The sequence below is a fragment of the Capra hircus genome, chromosome 2 (genome assembly GCF_001704415.2).
Source record: "Capra hircus breed San Clemente chromosome 2, ASM170441v1, whole genome shotgun sequence".
Taxonomy (NCBI): domain Eukaryota; kingdom Metazoa; phylum Chordata; class Mammalia; order Artiodactyla; family Bovidae; genus Capra; species Capra hircus.
This window is the reverse complement of record NC_030809.1, coordinates 134,762,975-134,789,830: the sequence shown is the minus strand read 5'-3', so window position 1 is coordinate 134,789,830 and position 26,856 is coordinate 134,762,975. Positions and strand designations below refer to the sequence as shown.

General features: G+C 42.6%; 1 protein-coding gene across 2 annotated transcripts in view; it reads left to right on the top strand.

The window, feature by feature from the left end:
* Positions 1-26,856, top strand: part of ARHGEF4 (Rho guanine nucleotide exchange factor 4) — a 372,629-nt gene that overhangs the window by 151,551 nt on the left and 194,222 nt on the right. For both annotated transcript variants that reach the window (XM_018065955.1, XM_018065949.1), the window contains exon 2: positions 18,390-22,052. In XM_018065955.1, the coding sequence (XP_017921444.1) occupies positions 18,390-22,052 (3,663 nt within the window). The remainder of the gene's footprint in view (positions 1-18,389; positions 22,053-26,856) is intronic.

The window sequence follows — 26,856 nt, the reverse complement described above, 5'->3', positions numbered from 1 at the left end:
TATAACCACATGAATCAGCCACATTATACATATATTCTCTCCCTCTTGAGCTTCTCTCTCCCACTCCATCCTACTCCTCTCAGTCATCACAGAGCACCAAGCTGAGCGTCCTGTGCAGCAGCTTCTTACTAGCTATTTTACACATGGTAGTGTTTTCTCAGGGTATATGTCCAGTAGTGGGATTACTGGGTCATATTGCACCTCTATGCTTAGTTTTTTTAGTTTTTTACTTCTCCACAGTGATTGTATCAATTTATATTCCCACCAACAATGAAAGAGGGTTCTCTTTTCTCCATACCCTCTGCAACATTTATTGTTTGTAGATTTGTTTTTATGATGGCTACTCTGGCTGGTGTGAGATCTTACCTCATGTTGTTTTGATTTGCATTTCTCTAGTAATTGGGGGAACCTGGTGGGCTGCACAGAGTCGGACACGACTGAAGTGACTTAGCAGCAGCAGCAGCAGCAGTAATTAATGATGTTGAGCGTCTTTTCATGTACGTCTTGGCTATCTATATGTCACATTTAAAGAGATGTTTATTTAGCTCTTCCACCCATTTTTTGATTAGATTGTATGTTTGTTTTGTTTTCCTTATTGAGTTTTGTGAGCTGGTTGTATATTTTGGAGATTAATCCAAATGTCTGCTGCTTCATTTGCAAATATTTTCTCCCATTCTGAGGGTTGTCATTTCATCTTGTTTATGTTTTCCTTTCCTGTGCAAAAGCTTTTAAGTTTAATTAGGTCCCACTTGTTTATTTTGTTCTTATTTTGATTTCTTTAGGAGATGGGTTGAAAAAGATCTTGTTGTGGTTTATGCCAAAAAGTATTTTTCATATGTTTACTTCTACCAGTTTTATAGTGTTTGATCTTACATTTAGGTCTTTAATCAATTTTGAGCTTGTTTTTGTATATGGTGGTATTTTTATTGTTTGTGCTGTTTGTGCTAGGTTGAGTCTGACTCTGTCAGACTCCATGCTCCATGGACTGCAGCATGTCAGGCTTTCCTGTCCTTCAGTGTCTCCTGGAGTTTGCTCAAACTCATGTCCAATGACTCAGTGATGCTATCCAACCATCTAGTCCTCTGTCATCCCCTTCTCCTTTTGTCTTCAGTCTTTCCCAGCATCAGGTTCTTTTCCAATCACTTGGCTCTTCACAACAGATGGCCGAAGTATTGGAGCTTCAGTGTCAGTCCTTCCAATGAATATTCAGAGTTGATTTTTTTTTAGGATTGACTGGTTTGATCTCTTTGCAGTCCAAGGTTCTCTCAAGAGTCTTCTCTAGCACCACAATTCAAAAGCATCAATTCTTCAGCACTCAGCCTTCTTCATGGTCCAACTTTCACATCTGTACATGACTATCAGGAAAACCATAGTTTTGACTATATGGACCTTTGTCAGCAAAGTGATGTCCCTGCTTTTTAATATGCTGTCTGGGTTTGTCATAGCTTTTCTTCCAAGGAACAAGAGTTTTAAAAATTACTTGGCTGCAGACCATCTGCAGTGATTTTGGAGCCCAAGAAAATAAAATCTGTCATTGCTTCCACTTTTTCCTCTTCTATTTGCTATGAATTGACAGGGCTGGATGCCATGATCTTAGGTTTTTGAATGTTGAGTTTTGAGCCAGCTTCTTCAGTGTCCTTTTTCACCTTCATCAAGAGGCTTTTTAGGTCCTCTTCACTTTCTGCCATTAGAGTGGTACCATCTGCATATCTGAGGTTTTTTCTCCCAGCAGTCTTGACTCTAACTTGTAATACATCCAACCTGGAATTTTGTATGATGTACTCTGCATACAGGTTCGTAGTGTTCTGATTTCATGTTTCACATGTAGCTGTCTAGACTTCCCAGCACCACTTATTGAAGAGGCTGTGTTTTCTCCATTGTATATTCTTGCTTACTTTGTCATACATTAGGTGGCCATATATGTGTGGGTTTATCTCTGGGCTTTCTATCCTCTCTCTCTGGTCTATATTTCTATTTTTGTGCCAGTTCTTTACTGTCTTCATTACTGAATCTTTGTGGTATAGTTTGAAGTTAGGGTGCCTCATTCCTCCAGCTCTATTTTCCTTTCTCAAGCTTACTTTGGCTATTTGGAGTCTTTTGTATTTTCATACAAATTGTAAAAATTTTTGCTCTATATCTATGAAGAATGCCATTGGTCATTTGCAGATTCTGTTGAATCTGCATATTTCTTTGGGTAATATATTCATTCTCAGTATATTGATTCTTCCAGTCCAAGAGCATGGTATATTTCTTCATCTATTTGTGTCCTCTTTGTTTTTTCTTTTCTTTTTTAAAATCAACATTTTATAGTTTTCTGAGTACAGTTCTTTTGCTTCCTTAATGCATGCATCCTTGGTCGTGTCCAACTCTTTGGGACTCCATGGACTGTAGCCTGCCAGGATCCTCTGTACATGGAATTTTTCAAGCAAGAATACTTGAGTGAGTTGCCATTTTATCTTTCAAGGGATGTTTCCACCCAGGGGTTGAACCCATGTCTCCTGTGTCTCCTATATTAGCATTCAGATTCTTTGCCACTGAGCCACCTGGGTAGCCCTTTAGGGAGGCTTATTCCTAGGTATGTTATTCTTTTTGTTGGCATAGTAAATGGGATTATTTCTTTAATTTCTCTTTCTGCTCCTTTATTGTTGGTGTGTAGGAATACAAGAGATGTCTGTGCATTAATTTTGTATCTTGCAACTTTACCAAATTCAATGATTGGGTCCAGTAGTTTTCTTTCATTTTTTAATATAAATTTATTTCTTTTCATTGGAGGCTAATTACTTTACAATATTGTATTGGTTTTGCCATACATCAACATGAATCCGCCACAGGTATACACGTGTTCCCCATCCTGAACCCCCCTCCCTCCTCCCTCCCCCTACCATCCCTGGCATCTTTAGGATTTTCGATGTAGGGTAACACGTTATCTGGAAGCAGCGGTAGTTTTACTTCTTCTTTTCCAATTTGTATTCCTTTTGTTTCTTCTTCTTCTCTAGTTGCTGAGGCGAGGACTTCTAAAACTTTGTTGAAAAGAGTTGTGAGAGTGGATATCCTTGTGTTATTCCTAATCTTAGGGGAAACACTTTCAGGTTCTCATCATTGAGGATGATATATGCTGTGTATTTGTCATGTATGGCCTTTATTATATTGAAATAGGTTCCCTCTGTGCCTATTTTCTGGAGAGTTATTACCATGGATAGATGTTGAATTTTGTCAAAGAGCTTTTATGAATCTATTTAGATGATCATATGGTTTTTATTGTTTAATTGTTAATACGATGTTTCACATTGATTGATTTACATTATTGAAGAATCTTTATATTCCTGGGATAAATCACACTTGATCATGGTGTATGACCTTTTAATGTGTTGTTGTATTTTGTTTGCTAGTATTTTGTTGAGGTGTTTTTTTTTTCTATGTTCATCAGTGATATTGGTCTTTATTTTCTTTTTTAGTTGTATATTTGTCTGGTTTTGATATCAGAGCAATGGTTGTCTCATAGAATGAATTTGGGAGTGTTCCTCCCCCTACAATTTTTTGGAAGAGTTCGAGCATAAAAAGTGTTAGCTCTTCTCTAAATTTGATAGAATTCACCTCTGAAGCCATCTGATCCTGGGCTTTTGTTTGTTGAAAGATTTTTACTTATAGTTTCAATTTCACTACTTGTGATTGGTCTGTTTATATTTTCTAATTCTTCCTGGTTTAGTCTTGGAAGGTTGTACATTTCCAAGAATTTGTCCATTTCTGGGTTGTCCATTTTATAGTATAAAATGCTCATAGTAGTCACTTATTATCTTTTGTATTTCTGTGGCGACAATTGTGAATTCTCCTTTTTCATTTCTAATTTTATTAATTTGAGTCTTCTCCTGTTTTTTCTTGAACAATCTGACTAAACATTTGCCAAGTTCATTTTTCTCAAAGAACCAACTTTTACTGATCTTTGCTATTATTTTCTTCATTTCTACTTCATTTATTTCATTATTTACTTTGATCTTTATAATTTTTTTCCTTCTACTGACATTGGGTTTTCTTCGTTCTTCCTCTAGTTGCTTTAGGTGTATGTTTACATTGTTTATTTGAGATATTTCTTGTTTCTTAAGGTAATATTTAGTTACTGTAAACTTCTCTCTTAGAACTGCTTTTGCTGTGACCCATAGATTTTGCATGTCATGTTTTCATTGTCATTTTTTTCTATGTATTTTTATTTCCTCTTTAATTTCTGCAGTGATTTCTTGGTTATTTAGCAGTACACTGTTTCGCCTTCGTGTATTTGTGTTCTTTAGTTTTTTTTTCTGTAACTGATTTCAAATCTATAGCATTGTGCTTGGAAAAATGCTTTATACAATTTCAATTTTCTTAAATTTTCTGAGGCTTGATTTGTAACCAAAGATGTGATTTACCCTGGAGATTTATATCTAGGATATATAAAGAAGTCTTTAAACTTCACGAGAACACAGCCCAGTGTTTTTGTTTTTTGTTTTTGTTTTCTTTGAAATTGGCAAAAAATCTGAACTGACATTTCACAAAGAAGATGTACTGATAGAAAAAAGCTTTTGAAAAGATGCTCAACATCATATTTCAATGTGAAAGTGAAGTCGCCCAGTCATGTACGACTCTTTGCAACCCCGTGGACTGTAGCCCACTAGGCTCCTCTGTCTGTGGGATTCTCCAGGCAAGAATACTGGAGTGGGTTGCCATTTTCTTCTCTAGGGGATCTTCCTGACCCAAGGATCGAACCCAGGTCTCCTGCATTGCAGGCAGACACTTTAACCTCTGAGCCACCAGGGAAGCCTGATAGGAAAATGCAAATTGAAACCCCAATGAGATGCCACTTCACACCCACTAGCATTGTTAAGATTTTCAAAACTGACCACAGCAGATGTGGGTGAGAGTGTGGAGCATCTGGACTGTCATATACTACTGAGGGTGGTGTAAAAGAGAATGGAGAACACTTTGCAGTTTCTTAAGAAATTAAAAATATACACCTACCATATGGCCTGGTCACTCCCGTCCTCAGTACTGACTCAAGACAAATGAAAGCGCACATCTGTACATAACTGTTACAGCTTTATTTGAAAGCCAAAAACAGGGAACAACTCAAATGTCCTTCAGCAGGTGAGTGGATAAACACATCATGATATATCTATACAACAGAACCCTACCCAGCAATAAAACAAGTTGCTGACAAATGAAACATATATGAGTCTCAAAATAACTATGCTGAGTGAAAATAAAAAACAGACAAAAAATACATTCTATGTGATTCTCTTAATATGGAATTCTAGAAAATGAAAACTAATCTATAGTAGCAGAAAGTAGATAAAGATTCCCTGGGGATGCAGTGAGGGAGGCTATGGTGGAGGAATTACAAGAATCACGAGGAAACTTTAAGAAGCAAGAGAAATGTTCGTTATCTTGCTTGTAGTCATGGTTTTGCAGATGTATGTAAACACATTAATTACTTACACTTGAAATATATGCAGTTACTTATGTCAGTTCTACCTCAATAAAGTTGCAAAAACGTAGTGAAAGTAGGGAAGGAAGGAAGGGAGAGAAGAAGGAGGCAAAGAAGAAAGGAAGGCAGACAGGCCAGAGTCTTGGATCTGGCAATGCGGAGGTTATTAGAGAACTCTGCCAGACTGATTTCAGTGAGTGAATGGAGAGACAGCCAGACTGCAGTGAGCAGCAAGCAGGACATTTCTGATTCTACCGCACTGCGTCTATGTATCAAAATACTCACTGCAACAAACACACAGAAATAAAGCATACATTCCTTTAAACATATGGTGTTGAACAAACCATTGCTGAGTTCACATTAAAAAATAAACAAATCTCAAGGAGAAGAAAAGAGAAAGGGAGCTGAAAAGAATGAAATATGGTGATAGATAGAAACCCAAATAAATGCTCACTGGTTAAACTCTCTGATTAAGTGATTGAAATGTTGGATCTTAAGAATCCAGCTACACATCAGTTATGGAAAACACACTTAAGGAACATAAAAAGACTGAAAATAAAAGAATGGAAAAATATATACTAGGCAAATACTAACCCAAAGAAAGTTGGTTAAAATATAAAATATTTTAAACCTTCAAAATATAGGTTTAATTTTAAACCTTTAAAATACAGGTTCAAAATATTAGGCTAAATATATAGGTTAAAATAAAATATATTAGTTTAAAATATAGGCTATTTAAAATAGACTTTATTATTAGGGATGAAGAGAGTTGCTGTTCAGTCGCTAAGTTGTGTCTGACTCTTTGCCACCAGATTAACTGTAGTGCACCAGGCTTCCTTATCCTTCACTAATTCCTGGAGCTTCTCAGATTCATGTCCTTTGAGTTGGCGATGCTAATCATCTCACCCTTTCCCACCCTGTTATCCTTTTGCCTTCAATCTTTCCCAGCATCAGGGTCTTATCCAATGAGTTGGCTTTTGCATCAGGCAACCAAAGTATTAGAACTTCAGCATCAATCATTTCAAAGAATATTAAGGGTAAATTTCCTTTAGGATTAACCCATTTGAGCTCCTTCTCCAAGGGACTCTTAAGAGTCTTCTCCAGCACCACAATTCAAAAGCATCAGTTCTTCAGCCTTCACCTTTCTTTATGGTTCAACTCTCACATCCATATATGACTACTGGAGAAACCATAGCTTTAAGTACACAGACTTTTGTTGGCAAAATGATGTCTCCTTTTTAATATATTGTCTAGGTTTATCATAGCTTTCCTTTCAAGGAACAAGAATCTTTTTATTCCATGGCTGCAGTCACCATCCACAGTGATTTTGGAGCCCACAAAAATAGTCTGTCCCTGCTTCTGCTTTTTCCCCTTATTATTTGCCATGAAATGATGAGGTTGGATGCCATGATCTTAGTTTTTTGTTTTTTTGTTTTGTTTTTTTTTTTTTCACTTTGAAGAATTTTTTTTTAATTTTTATTTTTACTTCATTTTACTTTACAATACTGTATTGGTTTTGCCATACACTGACATGAATCCACCACGGGTGTACAAGCGATCCCAAACATGAACCCCCTCCCACCTCCCTCCCCCCAACATCCCTCTGGGTCATCCCCGTGCACCAGCCCCAAGCATGCTGTATCCTGCATCGGACATAGACTGGTGATTTGATGGAGTATTACTCAGCCGTTAAAAAGAATACATTTGAATCAGTTCTAATGAGATGGATGAAACTGGAGCCAATTATACAGAGTGAAGTAAGCCAGAAAGAAAAACACCAATACAGTATACTAACACATATATATGGAATTTAGAAAGATGGCAATGATGACCCTGTATGCAAGACAGCAAAAAAGACACAGTTGTGTATAATGGACTTTTGGACTCAGAGGGAGAGGGAGAGGGTGGGATGATTTGGGAGAATGGCATTGAAACATGTATACTATCATGTAAGGATCTTAGTTTTTTGAATGTTGAGTTTCAAGCCAGCTTTCTCACTCTCCTCTTTCACCCTCATCAAGAGTCTCTTTAGCTCCTCTTCACTTTCTACCATTAAAGTGGTATCATCTGCATATCTGAGGTTGTTGATATTTCTTTCATGTTGCTATTTTTTCCAGCAGCCTTGATTCTGGCTTGTGATTCGTCCAGCCCAGCATTTTGCATGATGTACTCTGCATAGAAGTTAAATAAGCAGGGTGACAATATACAGCCTTGTCATATTTTTTTCCCAATTTGAACCAGTCCATTGTTCCATGTGCAGTTTTAACTGTTGCTTCTTGACCCACATACAGGTTTCTCAGGAGACAGGTAAAGTGGTCTGGTACTCCCATCTCTTTAGGAATTTCCCACAGTTTGTTGGGCTCAGATGGTTAAAGCGTCTGTCTACAATGTGGGAGACCTGGCTTCGATCCCTGGGTCGGGAAGATCTGCTGGAGAAGGAAATGGCAATCCACTCCAGTGCTATTGTCTGGAAAATCCCATGGACAGAGGAGCCTGATAGGTTACAGTCCATGGGGTCGCAAAGAGTCAGACACGACTGAGCAACTTCACCTCACTTCACACAGTCAAAGCTTTTCATAGTCAATGAAGCAGAAGTAGTTTTTTTTTTTTTTTAATTCTCTTGCTTTCCCTATGATTCAACAGATGTTGACAATTTGATCTTTGGTTCCTCTACCATTTCTAAATCCAGCTTGTACATCTGGAAGTTCTTGGTTCATGCACTGCTGAAGTGTAGCTTGAAGGATTGTGTGCCTAACCTTACAAGTATTTGAAATGAGCATAATTATAACGTAGTCTGAACATTCTTGAGGCTTTCCTGGTAGCTCAGATAGTAAAGGATCTGCCGGCAACATGGGAGGCCCTGGTTCGATCCCTGGGTCAGGAAGATCCTCTGGAGAAGGGAATGGCTACCCACTCCAGTATTCTTCTCTCATGAATTCCGTGGACAGAGGAGCCTTGGTGGGCTACACTCCACAGGGTCACAAAGAGCCAGACAAGCCTGAGTCACTTTCACTTTCATGTTCTTTGGCATTCCCCTTCTTTGGGATTGGAATGAAAACTGACATTTTCCAGTCCTATTTGATAATAAAAAGAGCCAGAATTTGTATATGCATCTACTAACATAACACTGAAACATGTAAACTGAAAGATGACGGAATTAGAGAAGGAAATTGACAAATGCAGCACTGGCCTTGAGTGGCCTTGGCCTGCAGTGGCTTGAGATGGCCTTTGGTTCACTGAATTCAGGTGGTGGCAGTGAAAGCACTGAATCCTAACAAATAGATCAGTGGTCAGCGACCAGGTCCTGGCCCCTTGGCTTTACAGAAAAGAATTCCCACAAAGTATTTATTAGGAGGAAAAAAAGGGTACACGTGGATAGAAACGTGGGCAGGCTCAAAGAGAGAGGCCCTGAGTCACACCCTCATGGTAGTTTGAATTACTCTTTCAGTTTGAACTACTCTTTTAGGGCATTTCTTCTGGGCTTCCTCTGGCCAATCCTTTCGATTTGCCTGGTTCTGAGTCCATATTTGGTATATCTTAGTAACTTCTTGGGGAAGGAAATGGCACCCCACTCCAATACTCTTGCCTGGAAAGTCCCATGGACAGAGGAGCCTGGTAGGCTGCAGTCCAGGGGGTCGCTAAGAGTCAGACATAACTGAGTGATCTCCCTTTCGCTTTTCACTTTCATGCATTGGAGAAGGAAATGGCAACCCAGTCCAGTGTTCTTGCCTGGAGAATCCCAGGGATGGGGAAGCTTGGTGGGCTGCCATCTATGGGGTTGCACAGAGTCTGACATGACTGAAGCGACTTAGCAGCAGCAGCAGCAGCAGCAGCAGCAGCAGCAGTAACTTCTCAAGTGTGTGTGTTCATATCTTAGCCAAGATGGATTCCAGTGTAGAGATTGATGGGTAGGTGACATCACTTACTATGAGTGGACGACCCCTACCTTTTTGACCTCCAAGGAGCCTTTCTGCACATGTGTAGCCAGGGAGGTCTCCTTGAGCTCAAGAATGAGAAATATGTGGTCTTTTATCTCTTATCTGGGCAGAGCCTGGCCTCCTCCATCATCCTGCTTTTATAGGGTTTTTTTCCACAGGGGAGAAACTCTTCATACTGGGGCCCATCTGGCTCCTGCCTCAGCACTACAGTGGGTGAATCAACCTACTGCTCTTAATAGCAGATTTAAAACTAGTCAAATTGCTGAGGCTTCAACAAGGATTTAACACATAACAAGCCTCGTGAGCAATTATTAAACGCTGAATGAACCATTAGAGAATACTTGATCTTTCCAAATACCCATGGAGCATTTATGAAACAGAGTTACAGAACCAGGTCCATTTTTTGTCTCATTTTTGTCTCAAGCCAGAACACTGAGACAGGAGGTTGGCAGCAGGGGAGAATTTATTCCTTTATTTGCAAAGCGGCCAAGTGTGAAGACAGGAGACCAAATCTGGGAAGCCAGGGCCTCTGGATATTTAGGTGCTAAAGAATAAAGCTTAGGGAAAGGTGACTGGGAAAGGTGATGGTGTCGCCATTCTGTACGTTGGTAACTAAGCTGCCATCTCTTCAAGTTCAAAAGGTCACTGAGTAGACACTCCTGCTTGAAGTGTCTGAGGCTTCCATCCAGTCTTAACCAGCTCAGCTTGAGCTAGATGCAGCTGACTCCCAGTTTCTGCAAAACAACCAGGCAGAAATCTGATTGTTTAGGTTTATTGCCACTGGGAAGACATGCAAGTCTTTTGTAGCAACAATTAAAATAACGTTGATTAATGAATGCAGATTACATGTGAAATAGTTTTAGCTAATGATTATCCATGGTTCAACAGGAACTTGTACTGTACCATAAAGCCAGTTTCAACTAATTTCCAAGAATCATACAGGCCAGGCATACACACCGAGGAAACCAGAATTGAAAGAGACACATGTACCCCAGTGTTCATCAGAGCACTGTTTATAATAGCCAGGACATGGAAGCAACTTAGATGTCCATCAGCATGGACATGGACATGGATAAGAAAGCTGTGGTACGTATACACAATGGAGTATTACTCAGCCATTAAAAAGAATACATTTGAATCAGTTCTAATGAGGTGGATGAAACTGGAGCTTATTATACAGAGTGAAGTAAGTCAGAAAGAAAAACACCAATACAGTATACTAACACATATATATGGAATTTAGAAAGATGGTAACAAGAACCCTGTATGCGAGACAGCAAAAGAGACACGGATGTATAGAACAGTCTTTCAGACTCTGTGGGAGAGGGAGAGGTGGGATGATTTGGGAGAATGGCATTGAAACATGTATAATATCATATATGAAGTGAATCGCAAGTCCAGGTTCGATGCATGATACTGGATGCTTGGGGCTGGTGCACTGGGATGACCCAGAGGGATGGTATGGGGAGAGAGGAGGGAGGAGGGTTCAGGATGGGGAACACATGTATACCTGTGGCAGATTCATGTTGATGTATGGCAAAACCAATACAATATTGTAAAGTAATTAACCTCCGATTAAAATAAATAAATTTATATTAAAAATGAAAAGAAAAAACAATGTAATTAAACAGAAATCAGAAACAAAAAGATAACTAAAACATACTTCTGAATAATGAGTCATAAAGCAAATCATAATGGAAATTAGAAAATAATAGAATTGCAAGATAATGTAAATACCACTTATTAATACTAATGTCTTGACACTGAATTTGTGTTTAAAAGAGATATTATGTTTTGTTATCAAATACTAATTTTTTTAAAAGTCTGAATGGGAGATGAAGTGTAGAGATAAAATGTAAACTGTTATTGAGGAGTTTGAGAAGAAATTGGGGCGCTGTGGGAAATGGGAGCAGGAATTTTGATGAAAGCAGATTTGTTGCAGGTGATGGAAGAAGTGACAGTCAGGAGGGGTGGGGGTGGGGTGCTGGAGCCTCTTTGTCAACACTCACTCTCATCTTCCTAATGCACTGTCTGTCATCACTTCACCCCCTGTGCAAAACCCTCTGTATGCAGCTCTCCAGTTCTTACAGAAGAAAGTCCAGACAGCTTACCCTAGTGTTTGAAGCCTCATAAAGTTATAGGAATAACACAATCAGGAAGTGCCAGGCCTATGACAAAACAGAGAGGGTTTTTCTGCTTTAAGCAGAAAACATACAAAGGTTGATCCACTCATTATCCCCAGAAAAAACTCTAAGCTTCAGCAAAAAGAATACTTTTGCCTGTGAATTCAACCCCCAGACCACTGTCAACTGAAAAAATAAGCCTGGACTAAAAGTTGAGAGTTGGGTTTATTCAGGGGAAGTCTTGAGGGCGTCAAGCGCAGGAGACAGCATCTCAGGTGACCCTGAGAGATAAACTATACAGAAGTTTGCAGCAAGGGGCATTGTCTCACCGTTCCTCCCTGCGCACACTGTTTGTGAACCCATGGTAGGCAAGGCATGAGTGGGGAGGCTGGGAGAAAACTCTGCAGATACGTCTGTTCTCTCCTGACTGGCACAGCAGCTGTAGCAGCAGACACGCTGCATTCTGTCCTCTTGTCGTTAACCCAGTAGACACAGCCTCACAAAGCCACAGTGGCTGCTGAGATCATGCTTATATAGGGCATTGCACGTGCACAATACTATAAATGATCTCAGCTGTTACATAACCACGCATTTATAAAAAGCAGGGCAAGAGGATAGAGGCCATGGGGCAAAAGAGCCTGACCACCACCATCTTTGCTAATTTGCTCTTTCCCTACAGGTGGATAATCTGAATATTAAAAGATCACTGTTAATTAAAGAAAACCAGATCTCACACATCAAGGGATTTACCACTCTTCTATGTAAGGGAAGATGCAAGCATCCGGGCTTACTGAAATCAGTTCTTTCATATGCATCTCAGCTGTCTGTGGGCCAAATCCTGCTTTCTGATTATTCACATCCTTAATTCCTCATTTACTGTAAGGGGCAGCAGGTACAGCAGATGGCCGCCTCTTGCATTTTCTTGCATTCCCCTTAGCGCCTCAGTGCTTACCAGGGAGAAAGTGGCTGATGGCTGCTAGAGGGCTAGTATTATTTTTCCTGGTCTCAGAAGTTTACATTTGGAAGGCTAGAATCCCTCATAGCTGTGACATATGGGATATGGTAAGAAACATTTCATTTCACACCATCCCTTAGGCACAACCTTGAAATTGAGAAATTATGTATTTGAGAATTACCCCTGAATCAACTAAGGAGGAATAAACTTTCTTCATAAGATTTAGAATCTAATATTCGATCAAATCAAATGCTTTTTTATTTTTTTTAATTTTTATTTTTACTTTATTTTACTTTACAATACTGTATTGGTTTTGCCATACATTGACATGAATCCACCACGGCCAGTCAAATGCTTTTTTAAAAAACATATTCTTCGTATTCAGCATTTATACACTTCGTAGTTATTGCTGTTCTTCAGTCTCCAAGTTTTGTCTGATTCTGTGACCCCATGGACTGCAGCAAAACTTCCCTGTCCCTCACCATCTCCTGGAGTCCGCCCAAGCTCATGACCATTGAATTGGTGATGTCATCCAACCATCTCATCCTCTGTTGTCCTTTTCTCCTTCTGCCTTCATCTTTCCCAGAATCAGGGTCTTTTCCAGTAAGTCGGCTCTTCACATCAGATGGCCAAAGTACTTCAGCTTCAGTTTTCAGCATCAGTCTTTCCAATGAATATTGATGGTTGATTTCCTTTAAGATTGACTGGTTTGATCACCTTGCTGTCCAAGAGACTCTCAAGAGTCTTCTCCAACACCATAGTTGAAAAACATCAGTTTTTTGGTGCTCTGCCTTCTTTATGCTCCAGTTCTCACATCTGGACATGACTACTGGAAAGACCATAGCTCTGACTATATGAACCTTTGTCGGCAAAGTGATGTTTCTGCTTTTTGACACACTGTATAAGTTTGTCAGAACTTTCCTGCCAAGAAGCAATCATCTAATTTCACAGCTGAAGTCATCATCCTCAGTGTTTTTAGAGCCCAAGAAAAGGAAATCTGTCACTGCATCCACCTTTCCCCCGTCTATTTGCCATGAAGTGATGGGACCAGATGCCATGATCTTAGTTTTTTTTTTTTTAGGAGATTTTTCAGTTCCTCTTCACTTTCTGTGATTAGAGTGGTATCATCTGCATATCTGAGGTTGTTGCTATTTCTTACAGCAATCTTGATTCCAGCTTGGAACTCATTCAGCCTGGAATTTCACATGATGTGCTCTGTGTAAAAGTTAAATAAACAGGGTGACAATAAACAGCCTTGTCATACTCCTTTCTCAATCTTGAACCAGTCAGCTGTTCCATACAGGAAGCAACAGTTAGAAACTTGCATGGAACAGGTTTCTCAGGAGACAGATAAGATGGTCTGGTATTCCCATCTCTTTAAGAGTTTTACATAGTTTGTTATGACTTTAGCATAGTCAATGAAACAGAGGTAGATAATTTTCTAGAATTCCCTTGCTTTCTCTATGATTCAGCAAATGTTGGCAATTTGATCTCTGGTTCCCCTGCCTTTTTTGAACCCAGCTTGAACATCTGGAAGTTCTTGGTTTGTGTAATGCTGAAGTCTAGCATACAGGGTTTCGAGTACAACCTTACTAGCATGGGATATGACTGCAGCTGTCCAGTGGTTTGAACTCTCTTTGGCACGACCCTTCTTGGGAACTGGGATAAGAACCGACCTTTTCCAGTCCTGTGACTATTGCTGGGTTTTCCAGATTTGCTGACATATTTAATGTAGCACTTTGATAGAAACATCATTTAGGATTTGAAAAAGCTCTGCTGGAAATCCATCACCTCCACTAGTTTTATTGACAGCAGTGCTTCCTAAGGCCCACTTGACTTCCCACTCCAGAATATCTGGCTCTGGGTGAGTGACCACACCATTGTGGTTATCCAGGTCATTAAGATTTTTTTATACAGTTCTTCTGTATATTCTTTCCATCTCTTCTTGATCTCTTCTGCATCGGTTAGGTCTTGGCCATTTCTGTCCTTTATTGTGCCCAGTTTTGAGTGAAATATTCCTTTGATATTTCCAATATTCTTGAAGAGATCTCTAGTCTTTACCCTTCTGTTGTTTTCTTCCATTTCTTTGCATTGTTCATTGAAGAAGGCCTTCTTGTGGAACTCTGCATTTAGTTGGGTACACATTTCCCTTTCTCCCCTGTGTTTCACTTCTCTTCCTTCTTCAGCCATTTGTAAAGCCTCCTCTGACAACCACTTTGTCTGCTGGCTTTTCTTTTTCTTTGGGATGGTTTTGTTTTCTGCCTCCTATACAACATTGCAAACCTCTGTCCATAGTTCTTCAGGTGCTGTTTACTAGATTTAATCTCTTGAATTTCTATATTCAGGGATTATACTTGAATAATTACTTCCACTGTATATTCATAGGGGATTTGATTTAAGTCATACCTGGCTCTAGTGGGTTTCCCCATTTCTTTAGCTTATACTTGAATTTTGCTATGAAAAGCTGATGATAATCTGAGCAACAGTCAGCTACAGGTCTTGTTTTTGCTGACTGTACACAGACTCTCTATCTTTGACTACAAAGAATGTAATCAATCTGATTTCAGTATTGACCATTTGGTGATGTCCATGTATAACGCCATCTCTTTTGTTGTTAAAAAAGGGTGTTTACTGTGACCAGTGTGTTCTCTTGGCAGAATTCTGTTAGTCTTTGCCCTGCTTCATTTTGTACTCCAAGTACCTCTTGACTTCCTACTTTTGCATTCCAATCCACTATGATGAGTAGGACATCGTTTTTTGGTGTTAGTTCTAGGAGGTCTACTAGGTCGTCATAGAACTGATCAGCTTCAGCTTCTTCTGCATCAGGGATCGGGGCATAAACTTGAATTACAATGATGTTGAATGGTTTGCCTTGGAAATAAACTGAGGTCATTCTGTCATTTTTGAGTTTGCACTCAAGTACTGCATTTCTGACTCCTTTGTTGATTATGAAGGTTACTCCATTTCTTCTGCAGGATTCTTGCTCACAGTGGTAGATATAGTGGTCATCTGAATTAAATTCACTCATTCCTGTCCATTTTAGTTAACTGATTCCTAAGATGTTGATGTTCACTCTTGCCATCTCCTGCTTAATCACATCCAATTTACCTTGATTCATGGACTTAACATTCCAGGTTCCTGTGCAATACTCTTCTAACAGCATCAGATTTTACTTTCATCAGCTGATCGAGCATCGTTTCTGCATTGGCCCAGCCGCTTCATTCTTTCTGGGACTATTAGGAGCTGTCCTCCACTCTTCTCCAGTAGCATATTGGACACCTTATGACCTGGGGGTCTCATGTTTCGGTGTCATATCTTCTCTGCTTTCTATACAGTTCATTAGGTTCTCACAGCAAGTATACTGGGGTGGTTTGTCATTCCCTCCTCCAATGGACCATGTTTTGTCAGAACTTTCCACAATGACCCATCCATCTTGGGTGGCCTTGCACGGCATGGCTCACAGCCTCATTGAGTTATGCAAGCCCCTTTGCTATGACAAAGCAGTGATCCATGAAGGGGATGTATACACTTTAAGGACTGCTAAAGCTGGACTTCCAGTGCTCTTGCATAGACTATACCAATTTTGTAATCTGGGAGAGTTTGCGTTTATGTGCTCTGTGATGTCCAACTCTTTGCTACCCCCATGGACTGTAGCCCATCTGGATCATTTGTCTATGGGATTTTTTAAGGCAAGAATACTGGAGTTGGTTGCCATTTCCTTCTCTAGGGGATCTTCCTGACCCAGGGATCAAACTCATGTCTCCTGTATTTCCTGCACTGTTGGTGGATTCCTTACCCATGGAGCCACTGGGGAAACCAAGCCCCAGTACCAATTTTGTAACCTGGAAGAGTTTAGAAAATTTTTTATTTTTACTGAGACAGAGTGAGACCACTTGCCTGAATACCTGGAAGTCAAAGAAAGGCTTGACCCTCATCAAGACCCAGGCAATGTCCAGTAAAGGGATGCTGAGCAGGAAGCAGGGACAGGAATGAGACCCCCAGCATCTTGGCATAGTCAATGTCCATATCATTGGTCATTTGGAATTTGGGATTTTGGAATTTTTCCAAAAGGCCTGAAGCATATGAATATTGATACCAATATGAGTCTATGAGGTGACATCAAACTATAACAATGTTGAAAGAACTACTGAAATGCTCTAAAGTCAGGGGGTCCCTTCCCAGTTTAATAACAGGTCATCAAAGTGAGGGAACAGAGGTGCTTTTGAAGGCAGGAGTTACTGAGAAGGAACCTGTAGTTGGCTCCCTGCTCCCTGTTCAATTCTCTGTTCATGAAACACAGACTTGCCATTACACAGCCTTCCCTGCTTGCCAAGGTATATTCACATCTGACCTTCTTGGCCTTACCAGGCCATGGGACGTCTGTAGGCCATAGGCTGTCTTCCTGATGTACAGTGAGGAGCTTGCCACCTGGAAGCTGGGCCGCTGAAGCAAGTGTCTGCAGCAGACTAGGGGGACTTCCTCTCTTGTCTTGGGTACCCCAAGGCCACCACAAAGCCCTCCTTCCTGGATGGTTTGATTTTCAATGTTTCCTCTCCTATTCCCAACTCCTTCCTGCTTTGCAACATATTTGAAACTATATGATACTAAATTATCTGATGCTAATAAAGTATCATATTATTTTTTATTTTCTGAATCTACCTTATAGCTTATATAGCTTACACATCACCATCACATTCTTTTATGTTTGTCTGCTTTTCTCCTCTCAATTGAAGAAGATTAAAAACACATTTATTTTGAGAAACCTCTAATGACAGGTCCTCAGAATATGTACTTGGGAAAGGCTGGTTGAATGAATGACTTCTGTACAAAATTTGTGTGAGGAGCCTTAGCTGGAAATGTTTGTCCTATTCCTGGCCTGGGGAATCTTTGAGCGTTAGATAACTGAATGCTGGGTAGCATTATCACAAATTTCAAAGTGTTGCATGTATAACACATGTTACAACTGGGATATGTGGGTGAACCTATAAGATACTGTGCTGAGAGAAAGAAGCCAGGTCCCAAAGAACACATTCTGCATATTCTGATCATCTGACACTTTTAGAAAAGGCAACTCTAGATTGTGTGACAGAAACAGGTCACAGAGAGGAAGAGGGGAGCTGAACAGTGGTTGGAGAAGAGCAGGGACATTTCTGGGAAAAGGAAATACTCAGGATTTTTATCATATTGGTAGTTACTGGGTTTTCCAAAAATCTTTGTTCAGGTTTTCAGGTTAATTGGTTTTTGGCCAACCCACTACATGGGCATATACATTTGTCAAAAAGCTCAGGTCTGTATACTTTTAAGGAGATGCATATAAATGATGTATAAAGAGTTGATTGAAATATGTGTAATGAGAGAAGTATGAAAATACTAGCCCCTACTTTTCCTCCTGTTCTCAAAGCTATCTTGGGCATTTGTAACATCTTGATACATGATTGCAGTTTCAATAATTCTTGTGTGTGTGTTCTCTTTTTCCTTTGGCAGCAGCAAACCTAAATCAGAAAATACTTCTAAGTGAATGAACTTTGACTTTAATCCAGCTGGTTGCATAAGAACTAGCAGAACACAAAACAAACACGTATTCATTTGCTCTTGCTGAAATCATGAGGCAGAGATTTGCTCCTCACCATGACTCACACGTTTTATTAACTGAACTGCCCATGCTCATCCCACTTATTTTAATTAGGGTTGTTTTAACCATGTGCTACACTTTCTCCCTATTGTGTGGGTTTGACTCCATCACTTCTTTTCTGTGTTACTAAAAAGTAGCTTTTCCTATTTACCTCTCTTTCAAGGGCACATGGGGGAACTAATGGGAGCTTTTGAGCCTTCTTCCTTCTGACAAAGGCAGGGACAGTGTGCGTGTGTACAGGTGTCCTCAGGCCTTGTCTCTGACTCTCGTCTTCTTGCCCTTCCAGACTCCAGAGCCCAGTGCACACCTGCCAGGCCACGGTGACACTGAAGGTCAGCAGCGCCCCCCTTCTCCTGCAGAACCAGAGGAGCAGGAGTGGAGCCAGGAAACAGACCACGATGATCTTGAGACACTGTCCCACCAGAGTGAAAGTCCATCAGACACCAAAACTGATCCCTTTGAAAGCGCTTCTGACACTGAGTCCCTGCCTGGTGACCTCCTAGAGGGAATCTGCCTCCCTCCACGTGGTACCTCCGAGGACAGGGAAGCACACAAGGGATTCTTTGACACCCCAGCATCTGGGAACCCTCGGGAGCAATATTTGACAGATGTCCCTGGGCTTGACCCAAAGGAGGAACTAGATCTGTCCCTTGACTTCAAGGAAGAGTCTCACAAAAGTGGGTTACGAACCTTTGCTACAGCTTCTGGAGAAGTGAGGGCCATCCTCCAGGAGAATGTGGCTGGCCCAGAGCCAGAGCTGCCACCAGGAAGGGCTGCTCTCCTCACACAGGGCTGTGCACGGGGGCTTACAGGCAGTTACGGCCTCCCACCAGCAAAGGTGGTGACTGTCCAAGACATCACAGGGTTCTCTGTTTTTCCTCCTCAGAGATCCAGGTCTGAGAGTCATCTGGGCACCCCACTGGTCTGGCCCCTTCTTCTCTGGTGCACTGAACAGAGCCAGAGCTGGCCGAATATCCAAAACAGGCAGAGGGGATGCCAGCTGTCCCTCAGAAGCCCGCTGAATAGCACAGCCCCTCTGGGAGCCAGGGCAGGGAAAAAATGTCCTCCAGACCCCACATCGGTGTTGCTCTGCTCCCCGTACAGCTTTGATACCACCCGCTGGCTTCCTTTAGGGACATCCTGCCTCCTACATGCCAAGTTTTACCATAGTGTCCCAGAAAATACTGATGATGAAGGCAGGGCACTCCCAAGGCACTGCTGTTGGCTCACAAGGACTCTGAACAAGGCCCAGTCCATAGCAGAATTTCCCTTAAGAAACTCTGAGGATCCTTTAGGGCAGAACTTTGTGACGTTTGGGACCCATCTGAAGGAAGGGACAGAAGCAGAACGGGCTCCAATAACACGAACCCCTCTTCACCCTGTTCCCACCCAGCTGTCTCACTTACTCCCTACTTCCCAAAGGAAGACTCTTCCTTTGAAGGATCAGTACAAACTCAGGGCTCTAAACTGGAAAAGGGCCTCTCAGGACACACCCTCTGAAGATCTCTGGCTGGAAAACCAGTTAGGACAGGATTCTAGGTCCTGCCCAGTCTCTTCATGCCTTACTGCAGAGTTGGTGAGCCTCACCACAGAGGAAGTGCCAGTGCCAGCAGAGTGCAAGTCCGGACACGGCCCAGAAAGCAGACCAGAGGAGCCCCAAGGCCCTGGCCAGGCACCAGATGCTGAGGACGTGAGTGAGGCACAGAAGCACCTTCAGGACATTTCTGCTGAGCCAGGAAACCCAACCAGCAATTACACATCAAAGAATATCCTCAGCGAAAAAAGAAAGCCATCTGCTAGGGCCAAGTTCCCACATCATCCCAGCAAGAGCGGGTCACTGGTGTGGAACAGAGACTGGGGAGTTTGCTCCAGAGTGAGCGATAATTCATATGCTCCAGAGACAACCCTGAAATCAAGCACAGCAGACACTTTAAAGGAAGCAGAAGACGTGATGGTTCCAGATCCCAGCTTCACAAAAAATGCCTTGCAGGGGTTTTCAGGAGTCTCAGCAGCCACCATGTCTCACTGCAGCTGTGGGGATGAGGAATGTGAGCAGGGGCACAAGGGTGATACCATACCCTTTGCAGAGGGCCTCCAGACAGAGCCCAAAGCAGACACATCTTCTAGGGGCACGCTCATCATTATAGCTGTTGAGCAGAAAGGGCTGCAGGCCACCAGGAAGAAAATGGGTCCTCTGCTAAAAACGCAGTCCTGTGAGTTTCTAGAGGAAAGACCAGGGTCTCCCCACAGTGCTGGAGCGACCCCCTGTGAGTCTCCTCTGGCTGGGAAACCAAAAACTTGCGGCAAAGAGTGTGAACTGCCAGCAGCCTGCAGCCTGCGAGGTAACGATGGGGCTCTTCGGCAGGTGGCCCAAGCCTCAGAGCCTGGGATAGTTCAGATCCCCCAGGCTGCTTCGGAAGATTGGTCCCCGGGGAAGAGGAAAACGCCTTCCCAGGAGCACGCGGGGGACATACTGAGCACAGGGGCGCCTCTGGAAGAGAACCAACCTGGGGCCAGCCAGAGCTCCAGGATTCCAGCAGCCAGGGGGGAAGCTGCTGGGAAGCCCGAGGCCTGGGGCCCTCACTCCGCGGGCAGCCGAGAGCCGCTGAGCCCGGAGGACACGCGAGGGGTGTGCGCAGCAGAGGGTGATGCAGACACCGACAAGCAGCCCGGCGCCCAGGCCCGTGCCCGTAAGAGTGCACTCCAACCGCCCAGACCGCCCCACCGGCTCCGCCAAGCATCGCGGGAGCCTGGTAAGCGCCTGGCGTTTCCCAAGGTAATCTCCTTCCGAAAAGGCAAGCCCTCGGCCGCTGAGAGCCCAGGAGGGGGCCACCCTGGGGGTTCTTCCGGCCTCGAGGAACTGTGCCCCGACAGTCAGCGGAGCAGCGCGCAGAGCTTCTCCGGCCAGGCCGGAACTTCTTGCAACGCGCCCGCCAGCACCTTTCCGGTGATCGGCCTCCAGGGATCGAGCCAAGGAGCCCCAGGGCTGATGGAAGGGGGCCGGGTGGAGACGCCTGGGGACCTCGGTAGCAGAAGACAGTCCTCAGAAAGCTGCGACGCCAAGAGACTCAACACTCCAGAGAAAAGACTCAGGGCAAGGTTGGCCTCAGCTCATAAGACCTTTGCAAATTTTTTTGAGTCAAGAGTTTTAGAAAAAGAGAACACTGGTGAATGTTCTTCAGGCTCTTCCAAGGACCAGAAGGAAAAGAGCAGGTTGCGCCAGACTTCCTGGCGCACTTTCCTGAAAAGCAAAGATGCCCAAGGCTCCAAAAGGTCCTCCTTAGTAAGTCTGATTCCAGGACCAGAAATCTTGAATACCCCCAGCCGTTTCCCATCAGAGACCAATAGCCACTGTGAGAACACAGTGGTGGAACACAAGGAGAGCTATGTTTTTAGAGATCATTGGACACCTACACATTCCCCCATACCTTTGTCATCCAGCAATTTGGCTTCTTCAGATAACAGGAGAAAAAGTGAACCAACTATCAAATGTACAAGTAGCCAGGAAAGTGGTGAATACATACCTCCGAGTACCTTTCCTGAAAAGTCTTGGCCTTTGTCACCCAGCAGTCCTGGGAGGCAGCAGGCTGGGATCAGCTGCACCCTTCCCTCAAGCTCCACCTGTTGCCTGGCACATGGAAGCCAAAGCGTGCCCTGTAAGCCCTTGAGCCCCAAGCCCCAGAGTCTCAGGCCTGGTGCCCAGCGCACAGATTTCCACTACCCTGAAAAGGGTAGGGCCATCTCAGTGGTTTCTCTTGGAAGCTACAGCCATGTGGACACCAGCTCAGAGGCCCCTGGAAACCCCAAGATGTCCCAGGCCTGGATAAGCCTCCTGCTTTCTCTGCAGGCATTAGACCAGGGCGAGCAGAAGGAAGAGAGCAGGAAAAGAAGCCAGCATCCCTGTGGCGTAAGCACAGCACCCTCACTGAAGGACCTTCTTGGGAGCGAGGTGAGTTATCTGTGATTCACATCAATTAACTCACTTTTTTTTTTTTTTTTTTTTTACCTCTTAAGGAGGGTACCACACAGGACATTTTCCTAAGTGAGTGGAGGGGAGAAGTAGGAAGGCCATTCTGCTTTCCGTGGAGATTGCCCCACTTACACACATGAAGGTCCCACCAGAATCAACACAGCCAGACTGATTTCTTGAAATTTGCCAAACTAACAAGTGGGAACTGCATTTTGCTGTAATTCTGTGCGGTCTCTATTTTCCCTATGTGATTCAAGCTATCTGAATTCCCCTTTGTATCAGTGGCCTGTTCATAGTCTGGTTATTTTGTATCTGGTGGTTGATGTAGGCTTTTTTCTTTCAGCCTTCATTCTTCACCACTGTGAAATTTTTAAAGGAAAATTTCCAACTTTGCTTTCTAGCATGTTTATGGGTTGTTTTTTTTCCCTGAAATCTAAACCTGATCCAGTTTAACTTGTTTGGATATAAGGAGAGATTAGTGGTGCTTCTGAAATTCCTAGTAAAATAAAACAGTCTCTCCCTCAAAGCAAAGGCATCTATCCAGGATAGGGAACAGGTGCTGGGTCAGGCACAAGAAAAGGGATACCAGCTTGGGATTTCTCTCAAGTCAGGCTGCCCTCTGAAGGAGGTACATTCCAGAAAGAGTAGTCTTGGGACTGTGAAAGCAGACCTCCCTTTTCCTGTCCACTCTTGCACCCATTTGCCCTTGTCCCATTGCTTCTTTAAGACAAATAGATGTGATGTCTCTGTGTGCCCAGCACTGTGCTGATATGGAAGGGCAAAAGGTTCAGCATTAGCCTCAAGCAGGGCCAAATGCAGCCTCCCACCCCCATGTGCTGCCTCCGGGCTCCTGGTAAGCCTGGCCCTTTAGCAAACTGGCTGTGGTCTTCCTGTGGCAAGTGTCAGTTGCCCTCTCTGAGCGTGCACCTTTCCCCGGCTCTCAGCCTTCGTATATGTTCTGATTTGCAAGCATATATGGCCTTCTCTCTCCTCCTGTTAAGGTTTGGAAGAGGAATAGGAATGAACATTTATTCAGCATCTGCTTAGTGTCTGGTCCTTTCCTGGGCACTTGACAATCATCTCACTGTTTGCTAAACACATGCAGTCTGTCCGGGTGTTTGCTGAGGCCCCCTGCACCTGCTCTTCCCATAGACTACACTTCTGTGCACAGGACAAGCTGAAGGCCCTGTGTGCTATAACCGACAAGTCTGGGGTGCTCACTGCAGCCACCAGGCTCTTTGTGGGCTGCTTAGGAGGAAATGAGCTGGGACAGGTGAGCATCACAGGGTATTCCCAACATACTGGAATTAGACGTTTCACATTCAAAAGTGAGGACTACCAGCTGAAATTACATCACTTTATTCAACATATGTCCTCATCTGTAAAGTGTTAAATATTAGCTTTCAAAGATTTTTTCCTATTGTTTTGCTTATTTTTAATTATCAGTAAAAATTAAAAGCAAAGCCAGTGCAGATGTAGAAGAGAAAAGGTAACAATTTCCCTCTAAAGCCCCCAGTCACATTCCACAGAAGGAAATAGTGTCAGCAGTTGGATGTATGTTATCTACATTATCTCCACACATCAACAGGATGATAAGGGGGATGGCTCAGCTGGTAAAGAATCTGCCTGCAATGTGGGAGGCCTGGGTTTGCTCGCTGGGTTGGGAAGATCCCCTGGAGAAGGGAACAGCTACCCACTCCAGTAGTCTGGCTGGAGAATTCCATGGACTGTATAGTCCAGGGGGTCACAAAGAGCATGAGCAACAATGCATGAGCAACTTTCACTTTCACTTTGGGGAAAAGAGGGTTACACAGCAGGTCATACACACATACTACCCTGTCTCTTTCTTGTTTACTTCAATAAAACAGCAAATACAGACCTCCAGGGGTTTTATATACATTGTTCTGTAGTTGAAACCGGCATGCTGTTTCATAGTATCGCTATACTGTATTTAGTTATTTTTCTATTGATTAATATTGAGGTAAAATCAAACAGTCAGAGTAAAATCAAGTAGTCCAAAAAGATTTTTAGTGCCTAAATAATATAATCATGAAACTGATTTAGTAGTGCTATACATATTAATGTGTATATCTGTACACAGTGGGAAACAGCATTCCCTTCAGACTGTCCCTGTGTTTATGGGAGGAGCGGGCACGGGGGCATGTATGTGTGCTGTTTCCTCCTCCAGCGGAGTCTCCAACCCAGGGACTGAACCCAATTCTCTTGCATCTCCTCCACTGGCAGGTGGATTCTTTACCACTGTGCCACCTGGGAAGCCCCCAAGTGCGGGGAGCCTCAGCAAACACCCAGACAGCCTGCACGCTGTGACGGTAAAGGACACAAGAATGAGTCAGGCATGAAGGGGATGCTGGATAAATGTTCATTCATATTCTTCTTTCTATGTTAAACCTCACAGGAGGAATGAGAATCACACCCTTGTGCATCAGAACATATGTTAATACCAATACAAGCGAGTGGCAGATACATGTACATAGGAAGGAGAGGGAAGAAAAGCTCTGAAAAGTTTGCTCTCTCTAGCTGAAGCCGTGGGCAACCGTGGGCAGAAACTGAATTTAGAGCTAAAGGTGAGGCTCCATCTAGTGGTTGCTCCTGGGAGAGCAGGCTGTAATTTCAGGAGAAATTGGCAAGGAATCCAGGGGTGTTCCCATTTCTTCATTCCACAATGCTCTTAAGTAGCAAGAGTTCTTTTATTCCAAAACTACCACTGTTAAATTTTCTTCCAGATTTTATTCTGGAACCATATATTTAACATGGCAATGATCATGTCATCTTTGTTCATCTATATTCAGTTACTCAGTCATGCCTGACTCTGCAACCCCATTGACTGCAGCACGCCAGGCTTCCCTGTCCTTCACCATCTCCCGGAGCTTGCTCAAACTCATGTCCATCAAGTCAATGATGCCATCCAACCATCTCAAACCTCCATCACCCCCTTCTCCTTCTGCCCTCAAGTTTCCCAGAATTAGGTTCTTTTCCAATGAGTCGGCTCTTCACATCAGGTGGCCAAAGTATTGGAGCTTCAGCTTCAATATCAGTCCTTCCAATGAATGTTCAGGACCGATTTCCTTTAGGATTGACTGGTTGGATCTCCTTGCAGTCCAAGGGACTCTCAAGAGTCTTCTCCAACGCCACAGTTCAAAAGCATCAATTCTTTAATGCTCAGCTTTCTTTATGATTCAACTCTCACATCCATACATAACTACTGGAAAAACCGTAGCTTTGACTACACAGACCTTTGTCAGAAAAGTAATGTCTCTGCTTCGTAATATGCTGTCTAGGTTTGTATTAGCTTTTCTTCCAAGAAGCAAGCATCTTTTAATTTCATGGCTGCAGTCACCATCTGCAGTGATTTTGGAGCCCCCCAAAATAAAGTCTGTCACTGTTTCCATTGTTTCCCCAACTATAAGCCTTGAAGGGATGGGACCGGATGCCATGATCTTAGTTTTTTGAATGTTGAGTTTTAAGCCAACTTTTTCACTCTCCTCTTTCACCTTCATCAAGAGGCTCTTTAGTTCCTCCTTGCTCTCTGACTCTATTGTAGAATCATCTGCATATCTGAGGTTATTGATATTTCTCCCAGCAATCTTGATTTTGGCTTGATTTCATCCAATCTTGATTTCATCCGGCCCAGCATTTCTCATGATGTACTCTGCATATAAGTTAAACAATCAGGGTAACAATATACAGCCTTGAGGTATTCCTTTCCCAATTTGGAATCAGTTCATTGTTCCATGTCCGGTTCTAACTGTTGCTTCTTGACCTGCATGCAGATTTCTCAGGAGGCAGGTAAGGTGGTCTGGTAGTTCTATGTCTTTAAGAATTTTCCAGTTTGTTGTGATCCACACAGTCAAAAGCTTTAGCATAGTCACTGAAGCAAAAGTAGATGTTTTTCTGGAATTCTCTTGCTTTTACTATGATCCAGCGGTTGTTGGCAATTTGATCTCTGGTTCTTCTGCCTTTTCTAAATCTGGTTTGAACATATGGAAGTTCTTGGTTAACATACTGTTGAAGCCACACTTGGAGAATTTTGAGCATTACTTTACTAGTGTGTGAGATGAGTGCAATTGTGCACTAGTTTGAGCATTCTTTGGCATTGTCTTTCTTTGGGATTGGAATGAAAACTGACCTTTTCCAGTCCTGTGGACACTGCTGAGTTTTCCAGATTTGCTGGCATATTGAGTTAACAGCATCATCTTTTAGGATTTGAAATAGCTCAGCTGGAATTCCATCACCTCCACTGGCTTTGTTCATACTGATGCTTCCTAAGGCTCATTTTTTTTTTAATTTTATTTTTTGGCCACAAGGCATATGAGATCTTCCCTGACCAGGGATTGAACTCATGTCCCATGTGTTGGAAGCACAGAGTCTTAACCACTAGACCACCAGAGAAGTCCCCCTAAGGCTCATTTGACTTCACACTCCAGGATGTCTGGCTCTAGGTGAGTGATCACACCATCGTGGTTGTCTGGGTCATTAAGATATTTTTTGGATAGTTCTGTGTATTCTTGCCACCTCTTCTTAATATCTTCTGCTTCTGTTAGGTGCACACTGTTTCTGTCCATTATTGTGCCCATCTTTGCATGAAGTGTTTCCTTGGTATCTCTAATTTTCAAGAAGAGATCTCTAGTCTTTCCTGTTTTATTGTTTTCCTTTTTCTTTGCAGTGATCACTTAAGAAGGCCTTCTTATCTCTCCTTGCTATTCTTTGGAACTCTGAATTCAGAGTTTTCCTTTTCTTTCTTTGCCTTTTCTCCTTTGCCTTT